Source organism: Branchiostoma lanceolatum, chromosome 1 (genome assembly GCF_035083965.1).
Source record: "Branchiostoma lanceolatum isolate klBraLanc5 chromosome 1, klBraLanc5.hap2, whole genome shotgun sequence".
NCBI classification, from domain to species: domain Eukaryota; kingdom Metazoa; phylum Chordata; class Leptocardii; order Amphioxiformes; family Branchiostomatidae; genus Branchiostoma; species Branchiostoma lanceolatum.
In genome coordinates, this window is record NC_089722.1 from 41,513,995 (window position 1) to 41,531,696 (window position 17,702).

Below are 17,702 nucleotides of genomic sequence, written 5' to 3' on the forward strand. Positions count from 1 at the left end.
GATATCACGGTCCACACTCCGTATTGCTATATGAAAACTTGATTGCTTCATCATTCAAAGCCTTCTGTAACCTTCTATCTAGGTTGATTCCTACAACAAAAATTATTATCGAGCCTTTGAAAGTGAGATTTCAAAGATAGCCCGGCGCGTACTCTGCATTCCTAACGCCAGAAAGTCCCTCGATTGTAAATTCGACAGAATGTCACACACATTTTTCGCCTGAAAAATATCTACTCTTACTCACATTTAACGGGGGTGAAGCAGAAAACATCGGCCGATCAAATAATGCATAATGATCGGAAACACCGTATTATTGTCCAAAATGTCATTTAGAGCTCAAAGACCCGTCCGATTGAATTTCTCGCTTTAGGACACACGTGGAGCAAAGAAGATGAATGATACAGGGCAAAGGTGCCTAACACGGGCATGCCCCCAGGGTCCACGCTGAGTCAATGCTCTAGCCTATTTAAGAGTGTAGAAACTAGGGGTGGGTACCGGTACAGAAGATTCAGGTCCGGTCCAGGTCCAGGTCCAGAGGGTCAGGTCCAGGTCCGGACCTGTACCTGTACCTGATTATAGTCGTGTCTCAGTACATCATATTTTGGAGAGCGAGACACTAGTAAAGGCCTTTGTGAGTCCTACGGGTTATGTTCAAATTGTATATTAGAATTATCGGTGCATATTAATATGCAAAAAGAAAACGAAGATGTACCGAAGCATGCAACCATGTATTCAAGGTAACTTTTATCTCACAAAAGTGATTCATAGCAACATTGTTCTTCTTTGAGTACAATGTAGTTGACAACAACTATATACATTATGACCAGAATTTTCTAATCGGTCCATATGCCGGTCCACTGAATTTTTCCGGACCGGTTTTTTTGGACCGGTCCATAACAAAATACCGGTTTTGGACCGGTACACTGTACCGGTACCCACCCCTAGTAGAAACCATTATCAGTATGGGTAAATGTAGGTGAAATCTTAGATTGATGAGACAGTGCACGTTCTGCATGTAGACCTGTACGTAGACCTTCAGATTTGGTAAAAAAAGCACACAAGGTTTTGGCTGATTTTAGGCTTGTGAGGACCCCTAGTTTGAAATGGTCAGTCCCCAGCCTGACGTCGTCTCTTTCACAATGGCGGATCATTTTGAAACTTCGGCTCGTGCCGTGTTGTTTATAGCCGTGAGGATTGGACTCGTGACATATCGGGATACTGCGCGGGTCGAGTTGTTATGACCTGGGAAGTTAACGGATGAGATTACTATATATACACCATTAGGTTTGCCTATAATTACATTATCTTTACGTTCAATGAGGTGCGCCCTACAACTATAACATTGGACAATATAAGGAAGTCATACTCAAATGCTGCTTTTGTGAGGCTGTCATGATTAGGTTAAGGCGAAGAAACCTACCCAACCGACGAACACGAGTGTATGGTTCGCAGTTGAGTTTTATGCAGCGAGCTCTGCAGTAGTAACTGACTCATTCTCTATCTATGGGCGCCATTTCGAAACGTGAAACCGCTCTCGCGAGAACACCTCCTGTCGGGATCGTGCTTGAGGATGTACCAAACGAGGTCAACGGTATATCGGATTACCACAAGAGAGTTTTGGAGAACATTCGTGCGAATCTCTCTCTCTCTCTCTCTCTCTCTCTCTCTCTCTCTCTCTCTCTCTCTCTCTCTCTCTCTCTCTCTCTCTCTCTCTCTCTCTCCCTCTCTCTCTCTCTCTCTCTCTCTCTCTCTCTCCCCCTCTCTCTCTCTCTCTCTCTCTCTCTCTCTCTCTCTCTCTCTCTCTCTCTCTCTCTCTCTCTTTTTACTTTCTACTTTCTACTGGTTGTTTCAGGGGTGTATAAAAAAGATGGAACGTGGCATAAAAAGATACTTACATCAACCGTGACGTTGTTGGGAATTCTCCTTTTATTTGTCCAGGTTTTTTAAACATTCTTGAACCACATTTCAAACATTTGCTGCGAAATAGAATTGAAAGGTCAAAAATACACCGGTATACCATCTAGAAACAATTATTTGTATCTTCAATAAAACGTACATATCAACTTCTATGTACATGTAAGGTACATACACTTACATAGATATCTTCCTTTAAGTTAGAGAACATAAACTTGGACAAATTTGTCTATCCCAACAGTCTTGGTGCATAAAGTTAATTACGTGGGTATTTTCTACATTTACAACAACGCAGTACACCCTGGAACGTCTGGTGAAAAATTAAGTGCTTCTCTAACACAGTGGGTTTATAAGGCCCAATTTTGGGGGATTTTAATCCGTATCATATGTTCCATAGCATGTGCGCAATAGTGGGTAAAAATGTATGTTGTCGGTCTTTGGGATCATTGTACTACACAAAACAAGGCCATTTAATCTGTTAACAGTAGATCTTCGGTTTGGTTACGATGAATAATTTAGAATAGTCCACGTGTTGGCCACGGTTGCATGTCATACAGTTCAGTTGTTCACGTATAGAACAACGTGTCTCGAGTTTCAGAATCCGGGTCAAATTATGTGCTTATTAGTTAGTACGTATGAAGAAAATGATAAACATTCCATTGAAAACAAAATTTCATCGTGTGCTCAAGCCTCTCTCTGACAAAATTTCTAAACTTTTTTCTAGTAAACTTCTTGCTTGATACTAGGTCATCATCTTTAAGAACTGAGCAGTACTGACATCTGGTTACATGATGAATTCCTTCTTACAACAGAATACAGATACATGTTACCAATCATCATTATCATCATTATCATCTTTCATCCTTTAACGTAGATTTGTCGTGTTCACAAGTGTCTGCAATCATCTATTGAATACAGAAGTGGGTACGATTTTATACACTTTCTAACGTCGTGTGATTCAGCTTTCTCTCTGAAAAAGATTTACAAAAATTTCATGATATCCAAACTGCTTGCTTGACACGAGGCCATTTAAAACAACTGACCATTATTGAATTCTGGTTACATGGTGAATTCCCTACTACAACAGTTGATAGTTTACAGAAACAAGTTACTAATCAGACAATAAACAGTTATCATCTTTTATCCTTTAACGTTGATTTGTCGTGTTTATAAGTGTTTGCAGTTATCTAATTCAAAACAGAAGAGGGTATGATTTGATATTCCTTTCTGTCGAGGTTTTTCTCTGAATAGAAATATCCAAAAATGCCATGTTATCCAAGCTGTTTGCTTGGCACAAGGCCATCTATAACAACTGACCGTTAATGACTTCTGATTACATGGTGAATTCCCTACAGCAGTTTATAGTATATAGAAACAAGTTACTAATCAGACAATGAAGAATTATAATTTTTCATCCTTTAGCGTAGATTTGTTGTGTTCACAACTGCAAGCATATATTCAAAACAGAAGTGGTTATGAATTTATACACTCCTTTGTCCTGTTATCGAACTTTCTATCTGCTGAAAAAAAAAGATTAAAAAAACTTCATGTTATCCAAACTGCTTACTTGAAACTAGGTCATCGATGATAACAGACAATTAATGACTTCTGGTTACATGGTGAATTCCCTTTTACAACAGTTGATAGAATACAGAAATATGTTACTAATCAGACACTAAACAATCATCTTTCATTCTTTGACGTAGAATTTTTGTGTTCATATGTACACACGTCTGCATTACAGTTAACCATCCACAGAGAATGAAAACCTTGCAATAACGGTCTTCTGGTTAAAAAGGTAATAAAATAAAGACCATCTGGGGTATCTTATATTCCAGCTACTTTGTATACCAGGAAAAGACCTTTGATAAATACAGTTGTACAATTTTAAGTACAGTTCATTGTATAAAGTGATTGTCTGTCTTTATGAAACGTACAAACTTTCTCTTAAATACGATAGGTGCATGCACTACTAAAGTATCTTCTTAACAGAACATCTTTGCATATCCTAGCAGCCTTGTTGCCTTTAACGGGGGTTTGAGCATCTTCTACATATAGTACAATCTGGTTCTGGTGAGTAAGGGGGGGCTTCATTAACACAGTAGATGGCATGAGGCCCAATTCAGGGATTTTTTTATCCGTGCCCTATGTTCCATAGCACGAACATATGTGGGTAAAACAGTAGTTGTTTTATGTTGTTAGTAATAGGGAGTACTGTTAGACACAAAAAGGACTTTGTTTCATGAATTTAAAGTAGATTTCTTATCAGATACCTTTGTCCAAGTATTGCCTACTGTTTCATGTCACACAGTTCTGTTGTTTACGTACAGGATTGTCTCGAGTTTCGTGTCACCACGTGGCTCATAAATAGTGGTATTTTTCACTGCGAGTTGTCAGGGGTTCTAGTTGATTGCCATACGCTTTATTGTGAATTATTCAGAGCTTTCTAGAAACTTCTAGCGGGACTTTGCAGAAAACAATTCTTAATGAGCCGTAGACTGTGAGATTTTATAGGCCAGGTGGCCACCAATATGCATCGTCATTTTGGTACATGAAAACAGAGAATTTCAAAGATTGTCCTGACAGCAACATTACTCGTTTCTATCTAGTCAAGCGCAAAATTAATTTTCCTTGGATTTTCCCAACAAGCAGGGGATAGGCATATTTGATTTTGAAATGCTGATTTTGTATCTATAAACTTACTGATATTTGTGTATTTATATACATTCTGATGTTTGTTTATCGAAGGATATTCTCATGTCTTTGTTAAAGTAACCCCGAAGAAGTGGGTACCATATGGCTCATAAATAGTGGTATTTTTCACAGCGAGTCGTCAGGGGTTCTAGGTGATTGCTATACGCTTCATTGTGAATTATTTAGAGCTTTCTAGAAACTTCTAGCAGGATTTTACAGAAAACAATTCTTAACAAGCCGTAGAATGTGAGATTTGATAGGCCAGGTGGCCACCAATATGCATTGTCATTTTGGTACATGAAAACAGAGAATTTTCAAGATTGTACTGACAGCAACAGTACTCGTTTCCTTCTAGTCAAACGAAAAATAAAGTACCTTTTTTTAAGAGCAATACTAGGAACTTATGGATAGTCAATGGTGACTTTGAAATGCTGATTTTATAAACTTACTGATATTTGTGCATTTATATATATTTTGATGTTTGTTGTTCTTATGTTTTTGCTATGGTAAACCCGAAGAAGTACTCGATGAAATCCACTTGATGTTTGCGTGTTTACAAACATTTCTATGTTTGTCTATCTAAGATTTTCTTATGATTTTAGATGTTAAAGGCTAGGTGGCCAATATGCATTGACATTTTATAGTATACATGATATGTTACTAATAAGACAATAAACAATTATCGTATTTCATCCTATAACGTAGTTGCAGTTAATTTCAAAGGCTGTACTGACAATACCAGTGCTAGTTTCGATCGAGTCAAGGGCAAAATTAATTCCCTTCGGGTGAGCAACAATCAGAAACTTTAGGGATAGGCAAAGCTGACTTCGAAATGCTGATTTTGTATGTATAAACCTACTGATATTTGTGTATTTATATGTATTCTGATTATCAATTCAATTCAATGTTTGTTTATCGAAGGATATTCTCAACGTCTTTGTTGTGGCAAACCAAATGATGTACCTGATGAAATCCATTTGATATTTGTGGGTTTGTGAATATTTCTATGTTCGCCTTTCTAGGATTTGGTGATGATTTGTTTTCGTTAATGTTCTGTATTTGGAAACCTGTTATTTGTGAATCTACTGAACATTTGTAAATATAAAAAAAAACATGTGCCTAGATAAGCAGGGGGAGGGGGTAGTCTTCAAGATGGTATCACTAATGTTTTCCGAGTAGTTTCGTAATGCATACTTGTTACATGTTACAAATGTGCAACAGCAAATATGACTTTGAAAGGCGTAAGAATCGTTCTGCCTGTTTGGCTCGTCATCCAAAAATCGTAGTGATTAGCATGGATATATTTCCAGCGCACTTTTCTTCAAGAACGGAAATAGCGTATTGTTAGTTAGTTTATGTTGTTGTTGTTGCCATCGTTTTGTGGCGCGACTAATTTCCATCTCCACCTGGAGTGTTCTCTTCTACACCGACGACAGTTCACATGGGTATTCCTGTCCCAGGGGCAGCTCCGCCTGCTGTTGCTTCAGTGTCACCTCCTGTGGTCTGCTGGTTGCTGGCAGAGGCGATTTCTCCACTGTCCTCATCCAGTTGTAGGCGTTCCCCGTTCTCCTCGTCATCAACTGACGTTTTCCCTGGTGTTCCTGTGCAGGCGGGTTGCTGGTTGCTTGCAGTGGCGGTTTCTCCACTGTCCTCATTAGTCCCATCTAGATGAACGCGTGCCCTGATCTCTTGTACATTGACGTAGGTTGTTCCGAGAATGTCTGTACCAGGGTCGTTCCCAGCTGTTGCTACCTCAGTCCACCCTGCGGTTGCTCCACTATCCTGGCTAGGCTCTCCCAGATGAAGGCGTGCCATGTCTTCCCCCACATTGACGTAGGTAGCCGTGGGCATTTCTGTACCAGGGTTGTTCCCAACTGTAGCTACCTCAGTCCCCCCTGCGGTTGTCTGCTGGTCGCCAGCAGTTGCGGTTCGTCCACTGTCCTGGCTAGGCTCTCCCAAATGAAGGCGTCCCCTGTTTTCCCCCACATTGACGTAGGTAGCCGTGAGCATTTCTGTACCAGGCTCGGTCCCATCTGTAGCTACCTCAGTCCCCCCTGTGGTGGCCTGCTGGTCGCCAGCAGTGGCGGTTTGTCCACTGTCGTTGTGAGGCTCTCCCAGATGAAGGCGCACCCTGTTCTCCTGTACATTAAAGACAGCTGTCATGGGTTTGTCTGCACCAGGGACGGCTCCACCTGCCGTTGCCTCTGCACGACTGTTGCTTGAAGGGGCGGTTCCACTGTCCTGGGGAGGTTCAGCCAGATGAAGGCGTTCCCTGTTCTCCACGACATCGACGAAAGTTGTCATGGCTATGCTTGTACCAGGGTCGATTCTAGCTGCTGTTACCTCTGTTCCCCTTGTAGTGGTCTGCCGGCTGCTGGCTCCGTTGTTATGCTGAGGTTCAGCCATACCGAAGCGTGCCCTGATCGCAGACTTCCATTCCTCCACCACCTCGGACGTAATGGTCAGCAACAGTGTCAGCAGAAGGCCTTGAGAAGCATTCAGCACAATGAAGATGTAGTCGACAACGCTGTTGTTGATGTATGGATAGATGAAGCCGAGAATCCAAGTGAACCCCGTCAGAAAGGAGACACGCAAGTAGACCCAGGCCTTGCTGCTGTTTGAGCGGGACAAAGCAGCGTCCGCTATCTGAAATGACTTCCGTATGGCCAGCAAGACAAACGTGACCAAGGTAGCATTGGCCAGAAGGGCACAGAGGACAGGGACTCCAAATGCCACCAGACTTGCCGTCGGATTGCCGATCCAACATCTCTCTCCGTAACCCACCCTGACAGAACTGCCGAATTCCACAATCACTGTCACTACGACGATAGGCACCGGCATCAGCCAGGTATACAAGACGTACTTGTATGGCTTCGCTCTTTCTAAGCCATCACGAAACGTAAGAAAGAGGTCCATGGCTAGAGCGTTCATGGATGTGAAGGCCATCAGCAGGAGGTAGTGCAGAAATATCGCATACCCTGCACAGACCGGACCGTGAGGGACAAACAAACGTACCACAAACATGACCTCAGCAGCTGCCATACTGACCATCATCTGAACCTTCAGCTTTTCCGGGACTTTTTTCCACTGGCCAGACCTGACAGTGTGAACCACGAAACCGGTCACAGCTACGGCAGACACCACCACAAGACCCAGGGTTAACCAACCCTAGGCAGGGTCCCGATTGTCGGTGGTTTGCGTGTTGTTTGAGAAGTGCTGCAGTATGCACTCCCCACAGATCGATGCTGTTGTGTTCAGAATGGCCACCTGCTCAGCTGGGCAGGACACGTTAGAACCAAGCAGGTGGACACTACCATTGGGAAGGACGCTGAACTCATCAGCTGTGAACGTCAAAGCGGGTTCGCTGCAGTTTTGTAAGGGGATAGTTTTGTTTGATGAGTCATGACTGCTGCTAGCGGACGAGAAATCCCGGCATGTGTCTACAAAGGGATCGTATACAGTGTCGGAGGGACACTGATTGGGACTGTTTTCACCACTCTCATCGGCACCGAAGTTAAACAGACGAGTTAGTGAGAATTCATCGGGACATATAGCAGTTTTAAGGCACAAATCTCTCCCACCGCCACCACCAATGCCGCACCTTAGATGTGTGGTTGCCGCAAGGGAAAGTCCCTCACAAAGAGCGCAGTGTAGGTTTCTGTACGCCTTATGTCTACTGAAAACAGGATAGCTGTAGGACCTGCAGGCAGTTATGTCACAATGTGCATTTGAAGGATCGATCTCGGGGGAAAGGCATGATCTCTTATTCGAAAGCTCGAATTCTAGCTTATTTGTGCCGAGGCAATCCTCCACTTCTTCATCTGCTACACCGAGACTACTGAGAAGATTGCTGTAATCTTGTTGGGCTTGCGCAGAAGACTCAAGATGTCCAGAACACTGTGGGGAGACCCAAAAAGATGCCTCTGCCACTGTCACATTGTTACAGAGAGCACAGAATATGTTTCTGTAGGGAATGTATGAACCGTGCTCTACCACGGGGATCCTGTAAACCGTGTCACTAGGGCTGAAGGTATCCACTTGCTGTAGACACTGACCCCTTGTGACGTCATCCGTCCATTCGTCAGGGCAGTCAGCAACCAGCCAATAAGACTGCCAGTCGGTAAAGCCAGGCACGCACTTCCACTTGAGATGGTAATAGTCAGGCGGTGGTTCAGCTAAGCTGTGGTGGGTGTAATGAAGTCGTAATAAATAAAATGATTCCAGTTAAGGCAAACTATGATGCTGTAATGCAGGTACTTGCAAAATTGCATACAATGTCACGTCTTTTATAGATCAACCCCTAGTTAATTTCCTTCGCCGTAGGCAGAAGGTTAATGATATATTTTTGGTCGGGATTCGTGGAGTGATGGTGTTGGCGATATAACTCTTGATGCCATGGACGGATGTTGGTGATTTTGTGTTGGTTGGTTGGTTTGTTGGTTTGTTGGCGGGATAACTCGAGAGGCATTTGATGGATCGTGATGAAATTTGGTGGGTGTCGGGAAAATGAAGGTCAAGTTTGATCATGAGCCTCCCAGCGGCTATCTACGGTAGTGCATCGGGACTTCAAAGTTTTTGAGTTCAAGTTCTGGATCTGCTGTGGTCGTGATTTTGGAGTGGTGTATAGCTTGTTTGGAACTGCAGTGGGCCATTTCATCAAAAATTTTACAGGAGGATAACTCAAGCAGGGTTTGGTCGATTTTCATTTTGGGCAGGTAGGAACGTTTAATGATAATTAACATAATGAAATGCATTTGATGCAAATCAGGGCCTTATTTACATAAGTAATGAGGAAAAGTTAAAATTCCCTTCTATGTCCTATTTTTCGTCGAAGACGACCTATATACGAGGACACCATATGGACAGTGTGACTGGGGCTGGTATTTTTGGGTCAAGATGTGGGCAGTGCCTTTCATCATGGGACTTCAAGACTTACGAACTGAGAACTGTGACATAGAGGGGAAAACCACTTGATATATCGATTTTGTAAATAAGGACATAATTTGCTTAATTCATAAGAAGATGTTATGAATCGTAAGTTGTAAAGTACGGTAATTTGATGCCTACATCATCCGGAAGTTAGTTGAAGATGAACATCATCAAACATTAAGTATGCAAACCAGGGCCTCACGCATTTGCATATATGATAAGAAAATGCGGGAAAAGCCTTCTTCGCCAAATACAATATAGTACATCCATTCTTTGACGTGGCCAACTTGTGTTACTCGGGTAAAGATCCTCATCCCATACAATAATGCAACCTTGTTTGCATATAATGAAAGTGAAAACCTTTGTAATACATCATTCGTAAAAGTTCATTTGGCGAAGGTATGGGGTCGTGGACCTCTAGTTGAGTTATGCTGCTCACAAACCAAGTAGCCCACCAATGGCAATGACGTTACGCATAAACGACATACAAGGCGAAGCTCATCGGCACAATTTCCGTTGTGACAAGCTGTAACGTAGCGCTACTATATCTCATACAATACCCAATTGCCCTGTTCGCGTTTAAAAGGAAAATGGTGTTTCGAGAAAACCGGACAACTTAGGGCAGTCACATTCTGTGTAGATTTCAATTTTTGGCAGCATCTTTTCTGTTCGCAAGAAATCTCATCGTCTCAAATTGGAGATTTGTGATTACTTACTCGACAACTTCACAACAGTCGCCGAAAAAGCTGCAGTCATCGTCACAATAGCAAAGACCTTTCTCACAGATATACTTTCCCTTGCACTCTTGTCCGATGAAGTCCTGGGATGTAGGGTCTGAGAAGGACACGAGACAGGAAGATATGATTGATGGTAAATGCAGGAGAAAAGTGACAATACTTCCTAATTGTTTTAAAGCTATTGTTTGGAAAGATTGATTTGATTTGATTTTATTTGACTGTAGGAAAATACAGCCAGGACTACCCAACTAGCCGAAGGCTATTACAAAGGGTTAGCCCTGGGAACAGCATATTCAAAGTTCAATACAAACTTTCACAAAGTGCGCATGCGTCAAACACACACATAGCGGCGGACACAGAACACAAAGTAAAATTACATCGAAGAAACAAAATTAACAAAAACCATCACAAGACTGAAGCGCATATGGGAAAAAAAATGCACAAGACTAATCTATATATAAATCGTTAACAATGTCAAGCCAAAACTTAGGTTTATATTACATACTAGGTTAGCAGATTATACAACATGTCATCTAATACTTGTGGTAGGTCAGTCAATTATTTACATAGTATTTGTTGCCGAGTGATGTACAGAGTTTGTTTTTGAAGGAGCTGACAGTGAGGGATGTGCGGATGTTACTGGGAAGAGAGTTCCAGAGTGAGATCGCTCGACTAATGAATGTTCTCTGAGATCTGGTAGTTTTGCACGTTGGAGTAGTCAGGTGCTCACTGTTCCTTAGGGGATAGCGGGAGTTGGTATCAGGCGCACGTGTTTGGGGTAGCAAACTCTGGAGATGTGGAGGGCAGCGTCCATTCAAGAGTCTGTAGAGAGTCACAGTTGTGTGGAACTTGCGTCGGTACTGGAGTGATGGTAGTGATAGTTCGGTGTAGAGACTTTCGTAGGAAGGATACGGTAGCCCGAAGTGTCCACTGATGATTCTGGTAGTCTGGTATTGGACAGATTCCACAGTCCTTTGGTCGCGTTTGGTAAGACCAGACCAGACAATGTCTGCATACTCGAGGTTTGGCCTTACGATTGTCATGTATAGTCTAAGGAGTAGGTCCTTTGGTATCTTCTTCCTCAGAGCACATAGCAAACCAGAAGATCGTCTAGCCTTTGTAGAGATGATGTCGACATGGTTTGACCAGGAGAGGGTATTTGTGAGAGTAACGCCGAGGTGTTTATGGCTGGTGACAACTTGCAATATGGTTCCACCTAGGGTCACGGGAGGAATCGGTCGTGGAATGGCGCGTGTCGTGATGAACATAGCTTTACACTTGTCTATGTTGGCTTCAAGTTTCCATTGAGACAGCCAGGTAGACACAGAGCTCAGGTCTCTGTTCAGTGATGCAACTACATGTTGGATAGAGTGATGGGAGGAGGACAGTGAAGTGTCGTCGGCGAATAAATTTGGTTGGGATTGTATACAGCTAGAGGCAAGGTCGTTGATATAGAGTATGAAAAGCGTTGGTCCGAGGACAGAACCCTGTGGTACGCCGGCTAGGGGAGACTTCCAGTCTGATGCCACTCCCTGGATGACCACTCGTTGGCGTCTCTCGGACAGGTAGCTGGAAAACCAGTTGTGCATGGATCCACTGATTCCATACGCTCTTAGTTTGGATAGCAGTCCTGCGTGCCAGACCTTGTCAAATGCTTTTCGAAGGTCAAGGAACACGCATCCCACTATCTCTCCGCTATCCATGGCTTCAGTCCATTCCTCTATCATTCGAGCCAGCTGTAGCGTAGTGTTGTCAAGAGGTCTGAATCCGCTTTGGTGATCTTTCAGTATTGGATTGACATGTGCCGTTAGACGTTTGTTGACAAGGGTTTCTAGAACCTTTGAAACAATGCTAAGTAGGGATATAGGCCTGTAGTTGTTTGTTAGGTGTCGATTTCCGGCTTTGTGGATGGGGGTAACGTTTGCTTTTTTCCACCCCGAAGGAACTTGTCCAAGGAGGAGGGACTTGTTGTACAGCTGAGCTAGAGGTCCTGATATAGGATCTGCTACTAGGCGTAGGAGCTTGGGAGTGATATTGTCGGGACCACATGACTTTCCGATTTTGAGGGCACATAGTTGTTGTTGTACCTCATCAACTGACAGCTGAAGTGAGTCAAGAACTGTTCCAGGGATGGCGGTAGGTTGGAATGTTGGGGTTGGGTCGTCTCTGGCAGGAAGATCTGTCTGTTGTATGAAGAAATCGTTCAGGGCATTGGCCTTTTCATCTGGCGTTTCTAATATAACTGACCCGACTTGAAGTGCTGGGATACCCGTTGTTGTCTTGCCCAGTGCAGATTTAGCATACGTAAAGAATCGCCTGGTGTTGCCACTCTCCACATCGTTGACAAGGTCCTCAATATATGCTGCCTCGGCCCTTCTTGTTAGGGAGGTCACAAGGTTCCTTTGTTTTTTGTAGGTAGCCCAGGCTACGTCTGTATTTACCCGTTTTGCTTTGGAGTGGAGACGGTGTTTTCGACGGATTGCTTCTCTGACTTGTTTGTTGGAATTTATCCATGGCTTTGCTGTTCTGGTAGTCGAAATGAGTTTGTGGGGGATGTGCTGTTTGCAGATCGTAATGAACATGTTATACCATGAATCCCAGATGTCGTCCATAGAGTCAAAGATATAATTAATGTCCCAAGGTGCGTTTTCGATGTGTTCATGAAGAGCCTCAATATTTGCTTTGTCATATGACCACACGAGTCGTTTTCCGCTGGGCTGGCGTACTTTCAGATTAAGTGCGGTGACTGTTGATTGGTGGTCAGAGTCACCAAGAGGAGCCAATGTGCCCGTCTGGTAACACATTGCTGGATGGGAGGTTGCAATCAGGTCAAGCAGGTTCCCTCCACGGGTCTGTTCATGAAGCAACTGTTCCAGTCCATGGTTTAGGAATATATTTTCTAGCTGCCGGCCTGGGTTGTCAGTCGTGTTGCTGCTTAACCAGTTGCTGTTCTTCGCGTTGAAGTCGCCCAATATGACTTTAACAGCCTGGGCTTGGTTCGTGGCTTGCTGCACTTGATCTTCAAAAAGACCATAGAACGTGTCATCTGAAGATGGCGGACGGTATGAACAGTTGATTAAGAACTTGTTATTGGCTTTTGTTATTTCGCACCAGATGGATTCTACGGCGTCATTTTCTAGATCATTGCGCCTGGCGCAGTACAAGAAATCACTGACATATATCATGACACCACCTCCGTGTCTGTTTCGGTCTTTGCGGTACAACATGTATCCTTCCAGCTCCACATCTTTGTCTGCAATGTCGTCACTTAGCCAAGTCTCGGTTATGCATATGATAGTAAAATGCATTGAAGACGACCATGACCTGAGTTCATTTATCTTGGGTAGTAGGCTTCGAGCATTGAGCTGTACTATGGTCAGTAGGTTTTTTGACCGAGAGTTTGAGTTTAATAACAGTTCCGCCATGTCTGACGTGGGATTAGGAGGTAAATTATGGCCTGGCGTTGGAGTCATAGGTTGGGTTTTTACATTGTCTGTTACAGGTCGCAGGGACATGGCGTAAAAACAGAGGACAAGGAGTGAGAACCAGAACATTGTCAGTGGGTAGTTGAACATCTTGTCAATTACTTAGCGCCCTTCAGCTTCTTTCCTTTCTTCCGTTGGGAGGAGGAAGGAACAGCTTTTTTCCCTGGGATCTTGGGAGATACCCCAGATTTGTCGGAAGGGACCCCGGTAGCGGTCACATCCGACGTTTTTTCTGCTTCTTTCTTTACCTTTTTTCCGTTCGACTTTCCATTTCGTCTTGACACAGTAGATTCAGAGTCGTCGGACTCGCTCTGGCTGGGTGAGAGAGGTCGTTTGGACCCGTTTTCATCGTCTGAGGAGTCATCCGCGCTGGGATCACCCGACTCGCTCAGATTGAGCTGGGGACCCTCTACTGGCGGGGTATCCTCTGTAGTGTCATCAGACATCCACTCGTTGTCCTCTTCATCTGGAAGGGGATGAGACTCAGGCGTTTCTCCCACTTTCTTGAGGTTGGTCTGCGTTTTGTCGGACTGGAGGTCGTCGGCTGATTGGATAACCTCCATGTCCTCCGTATTTGACGTTCGCTCGTTGTCTCCTTCTGCTGGAGGAGGCTGAGACTTCTGGGTATTTCCCATCTCAGTGATATTTTCCTTCTTCTTGGGGCGAGGTTCTTCCTGGGTCGAGGGGCTTTTAGTTTTCTTACTTGGAGTTTCACCGTGGGTTGCTGTCTCCTTTTCTGATCCTTTTTCACTTGTTCCATTTGACACCTTTTCTGATCCAGAGCCATTCTGACTATTCGGCTTTACCTTGGCCCAGCTGGTCGTGATGTTCAGCCTGTTGGCAAAACTTAGCTGACACGCCCGAGCGGAGTGACCTTCCTGCCTGCAGATGTTGCACCTGATGTCCTTGTTACAGTCAGCTGCATCGTGGCCGATCTCAAAGCAGCGGGTGCACTTGATAGCTGTACAGGTGGCGACAAAGTGCTCGTCACTACCACACCGATGACAGATCCTTGGCTGTCCGTTGTATCTGAAGGTTACCAGCTCACTCCCAATCCGGATGGAGTTGGGAATGTGCTTGGTCATCTTCATCCGGTACTGCCTTGTGCCGTTCAGGATGTTGGGGAACCCTTGGTGCGCATGGGTCTGGAGTCGGCTGTCTTGCACTGAACCAAACTCGGTAAGGCGGTGACGGATAAAGTTGTCGTCCATTTCCACGGGTATACCGAGGGCCGTCACGATGGTCAAGCCATTACCGTAAAGCTCAACATCCACTGTGGGGTCAGCCGCAAGCACTGGACTGATTTTGGCCAGACATGCTTGCGACTTGAAGGTAATTTCGCACGCCCCTCTGTGTTTTCGCTGGATCCCTTCGATGTCTGTCGGATTCACGCCGTGTTTCGCCAGCAGATCAATCACATCGTTGAATTTGGCATCTTCCTTCTCGATGAAGGTAACTCCAGCACTTCGTTGTCTCGTAAATTTAGACAGAGTTGGCATCTTCAATGCAGGCGTTTAGCTAGAGAGCCTTAACAGTATACCAGATGTCGGGGGGTTACGATCGCTGGTCTGCGTGCTTGACCCTGCTAACGAGGGGAGGAGACGAGACTGTGACAGCTGGGGTCGCGGTCCGCGTGCCTCGCCCTGCTAAGCAGGGGAGGGGACGCTTTCTTGACAGCCGGGAGATACCACTATTATTGTTTTGCAGGGGTGTTGGCACACTAAACAAGCCAGGACAATTATTTTTAGATGAAGAGCCGATCAGGAACGTATGATCAGAAGGACTAACCTTAGAAGCAGAAAACTAGAACGCAACACAACTGTTCTCGGCAGCCAGGAGCGGGGAATCAGGAGTGGAACTGCGAGCCGGTCCTGCAACGTGAGACGGGTGGGATGGAGGGCCTCGTTTGGCCGAGGCCAGTCCGAAAGAGGACGTCGGCGGTCGAAAAACGTCCACAGTTCAGTCAAAACTGAGTGTATGGACAAAGTTCAACCGCCTAAGGGAGCTCGACGATTTCAGAAACATTCCTCAACCGACATCACACCAAATGATCCAGCATATCCGCCAAAAACCGACGGAAGAAAGTACTCCCGTGGCACGAACCCCTCGGACACGTGTGCTTCCACTGTAGTTCCAGGGTAAAAACGAAACCCACTTTAACCGCATTCACAGCGGGCTTTTTGGCTACCAAATTTGCAGAGGATGATGTACTCGTGAAATTTAACCATTGCAGCTTGTTATTATGACGTAATATGATGTAATCGTGATGTCATTATGTAATTCTATTGGCTGAAACTGTCTACAAAGATGTGGTTTTGTCGGCTGAGTATTCCCGTAAAACTGAAACCTATACAACACAATTTTGAATTCCTAAAAAGCGAGCTTGATAGAATATTAACGTCTGCCAAGGCTGCTGTAGTCGGTGGCAGCAGCTACATCTTATCTGTAATGGTTTGGTGTGATGACAATATGCTGTGGTCTGCATTTATATTGAAACAAGAGTTCCACGACCTCATATCTCCATGAACAATTCTATTCATGCAAATGACTTACACATTTGCATAATATATGCTTGGTCATGACTTACACATGTTGCAATATTGACAGTCCTATAATTTTCCAATTTTATGAATTTCGGTGTTTTTGTATTAATTATGCAAATTAGGAATTTATATGCATAATTCGTATCTGTTGATGCTCCACTTTCCATTAACTACATATGTTACATGTACTTGAGTCTGATAATGGAAAACACTGCAAATATAGATTTTCCTCATTAGCTATGCAAATTAAGTCACAATTAGCATAATTTGCACTTCATCATGTATATCTCTGTCTAATCTACCTACATACTAAGTATCATATTGACAGTCTACCTACATACTAAGTATCATATTGACAGTCCTATAATTTTCCAATTAGATGAGATATGGTGTTTTGCATTAATTATGCAAATTAGGAATTTACATGCATAATTGGTATCTGTTGATGATCCACTTTCAATAAACTACATACGTTACATGTATTTGAGTCTGATAATGGAAAACACTGCAAATATAGATTTCCTCATTAGCTATGCAAATTAAGTCCCAATTAGCATAATTTGCACTTCATTGTGTATATCTCTATCTAAGCTACCTGCATACTAAATATCATGGAAATCCGTTGTTCCTTTGTTGAGTAATTCTCCTTAGAAGATTTTCACAAAAACGCCCCTGCAGTTCCTAGAGCTGCTAGGGGGCCCAAACCTACACCACTTCTTTATTACATCACAAGCTATCTGCCACCCAAAAATCAAGACCACAGCACGTCCAGGTCAAAAGATACAAAAATTGAAGTTCTGCTGCAATACCAAGGTCACATACCAGGGGGCCCAAAATCGACCTTGAATTTCGGCTTCACAACACCCGCCCACATACCAAATATCATTGTAATCCATCAAGAGGCTCTTGAGTTATGCTGACTGGAATGGTGCGGAAACACAAACAGACAAACAAACAAACAGACAGACAAATACACATACAGACACACCCTAAACTATATCTCCATTTTTCATGGAGAGACTTAAGCGGCGGTGATAACTATGGCACAACTATAGATTTGCATATGTAAGAATACAGTGTCGTCTTACCGGCACATTCCATCACGTTGCAGTAGCTCCACCTCAATGTCAGGTCCATGGTGTAGCACCAGGGCCGCTCCTTGTTGCCAGGGTTACGGCAGAAGTTTTCCTCCAGGCCTGCATCAGGATGAGCCTGTGGTGTGTGGGGATGGCTGTGGGGGGACTGGGAGTCCCATCTCTGACACACCCGGTCTCCTGCCCTGTAGAGTAGCGACATACAGAACAACACATTCACGACACGAGTCTAAATTCTTGTTCTCGAAGTCAGCGGAAAACAGTATACCACACAGGAACACGGGCATGTGGTCTGGGAACAGTCGC

The 17,702-nt window shown here is 44.0% G+C and overlaps 1 protein-coding gene across 1 annotated transcript in view; it reads right to left on the reverse strand.

Annotated features, from left to right (window-relative positions):
- Nucleotides 1-7,776: 7,776 nt before the first annotated feature.
- Nucleotides 7,777-17,702, reverse strand: part of LOC136426708 (uncharacterized) — a 19,196-nt gene continuing 9,270 nt past the window's right edge. The window contains exons 8-10 of the mRNA XM_066415461.1: nt 17,391-17,581; nt 10,254-10,371; nt 7,777-8,788 (exon numbers count right to left, since the gene is read on the reverse strand). Of these exons, the coding sequence (XP_066271558.1) occupies nt 7,777-8,788; nt 10,254-10,371; nt 17,391-17,581 (1,321 nt within the window). The remainder of the gene's footprint in view (nt 8,789-10,253; nt 10,372-17,390; nt 17,582-17,702) is intronic.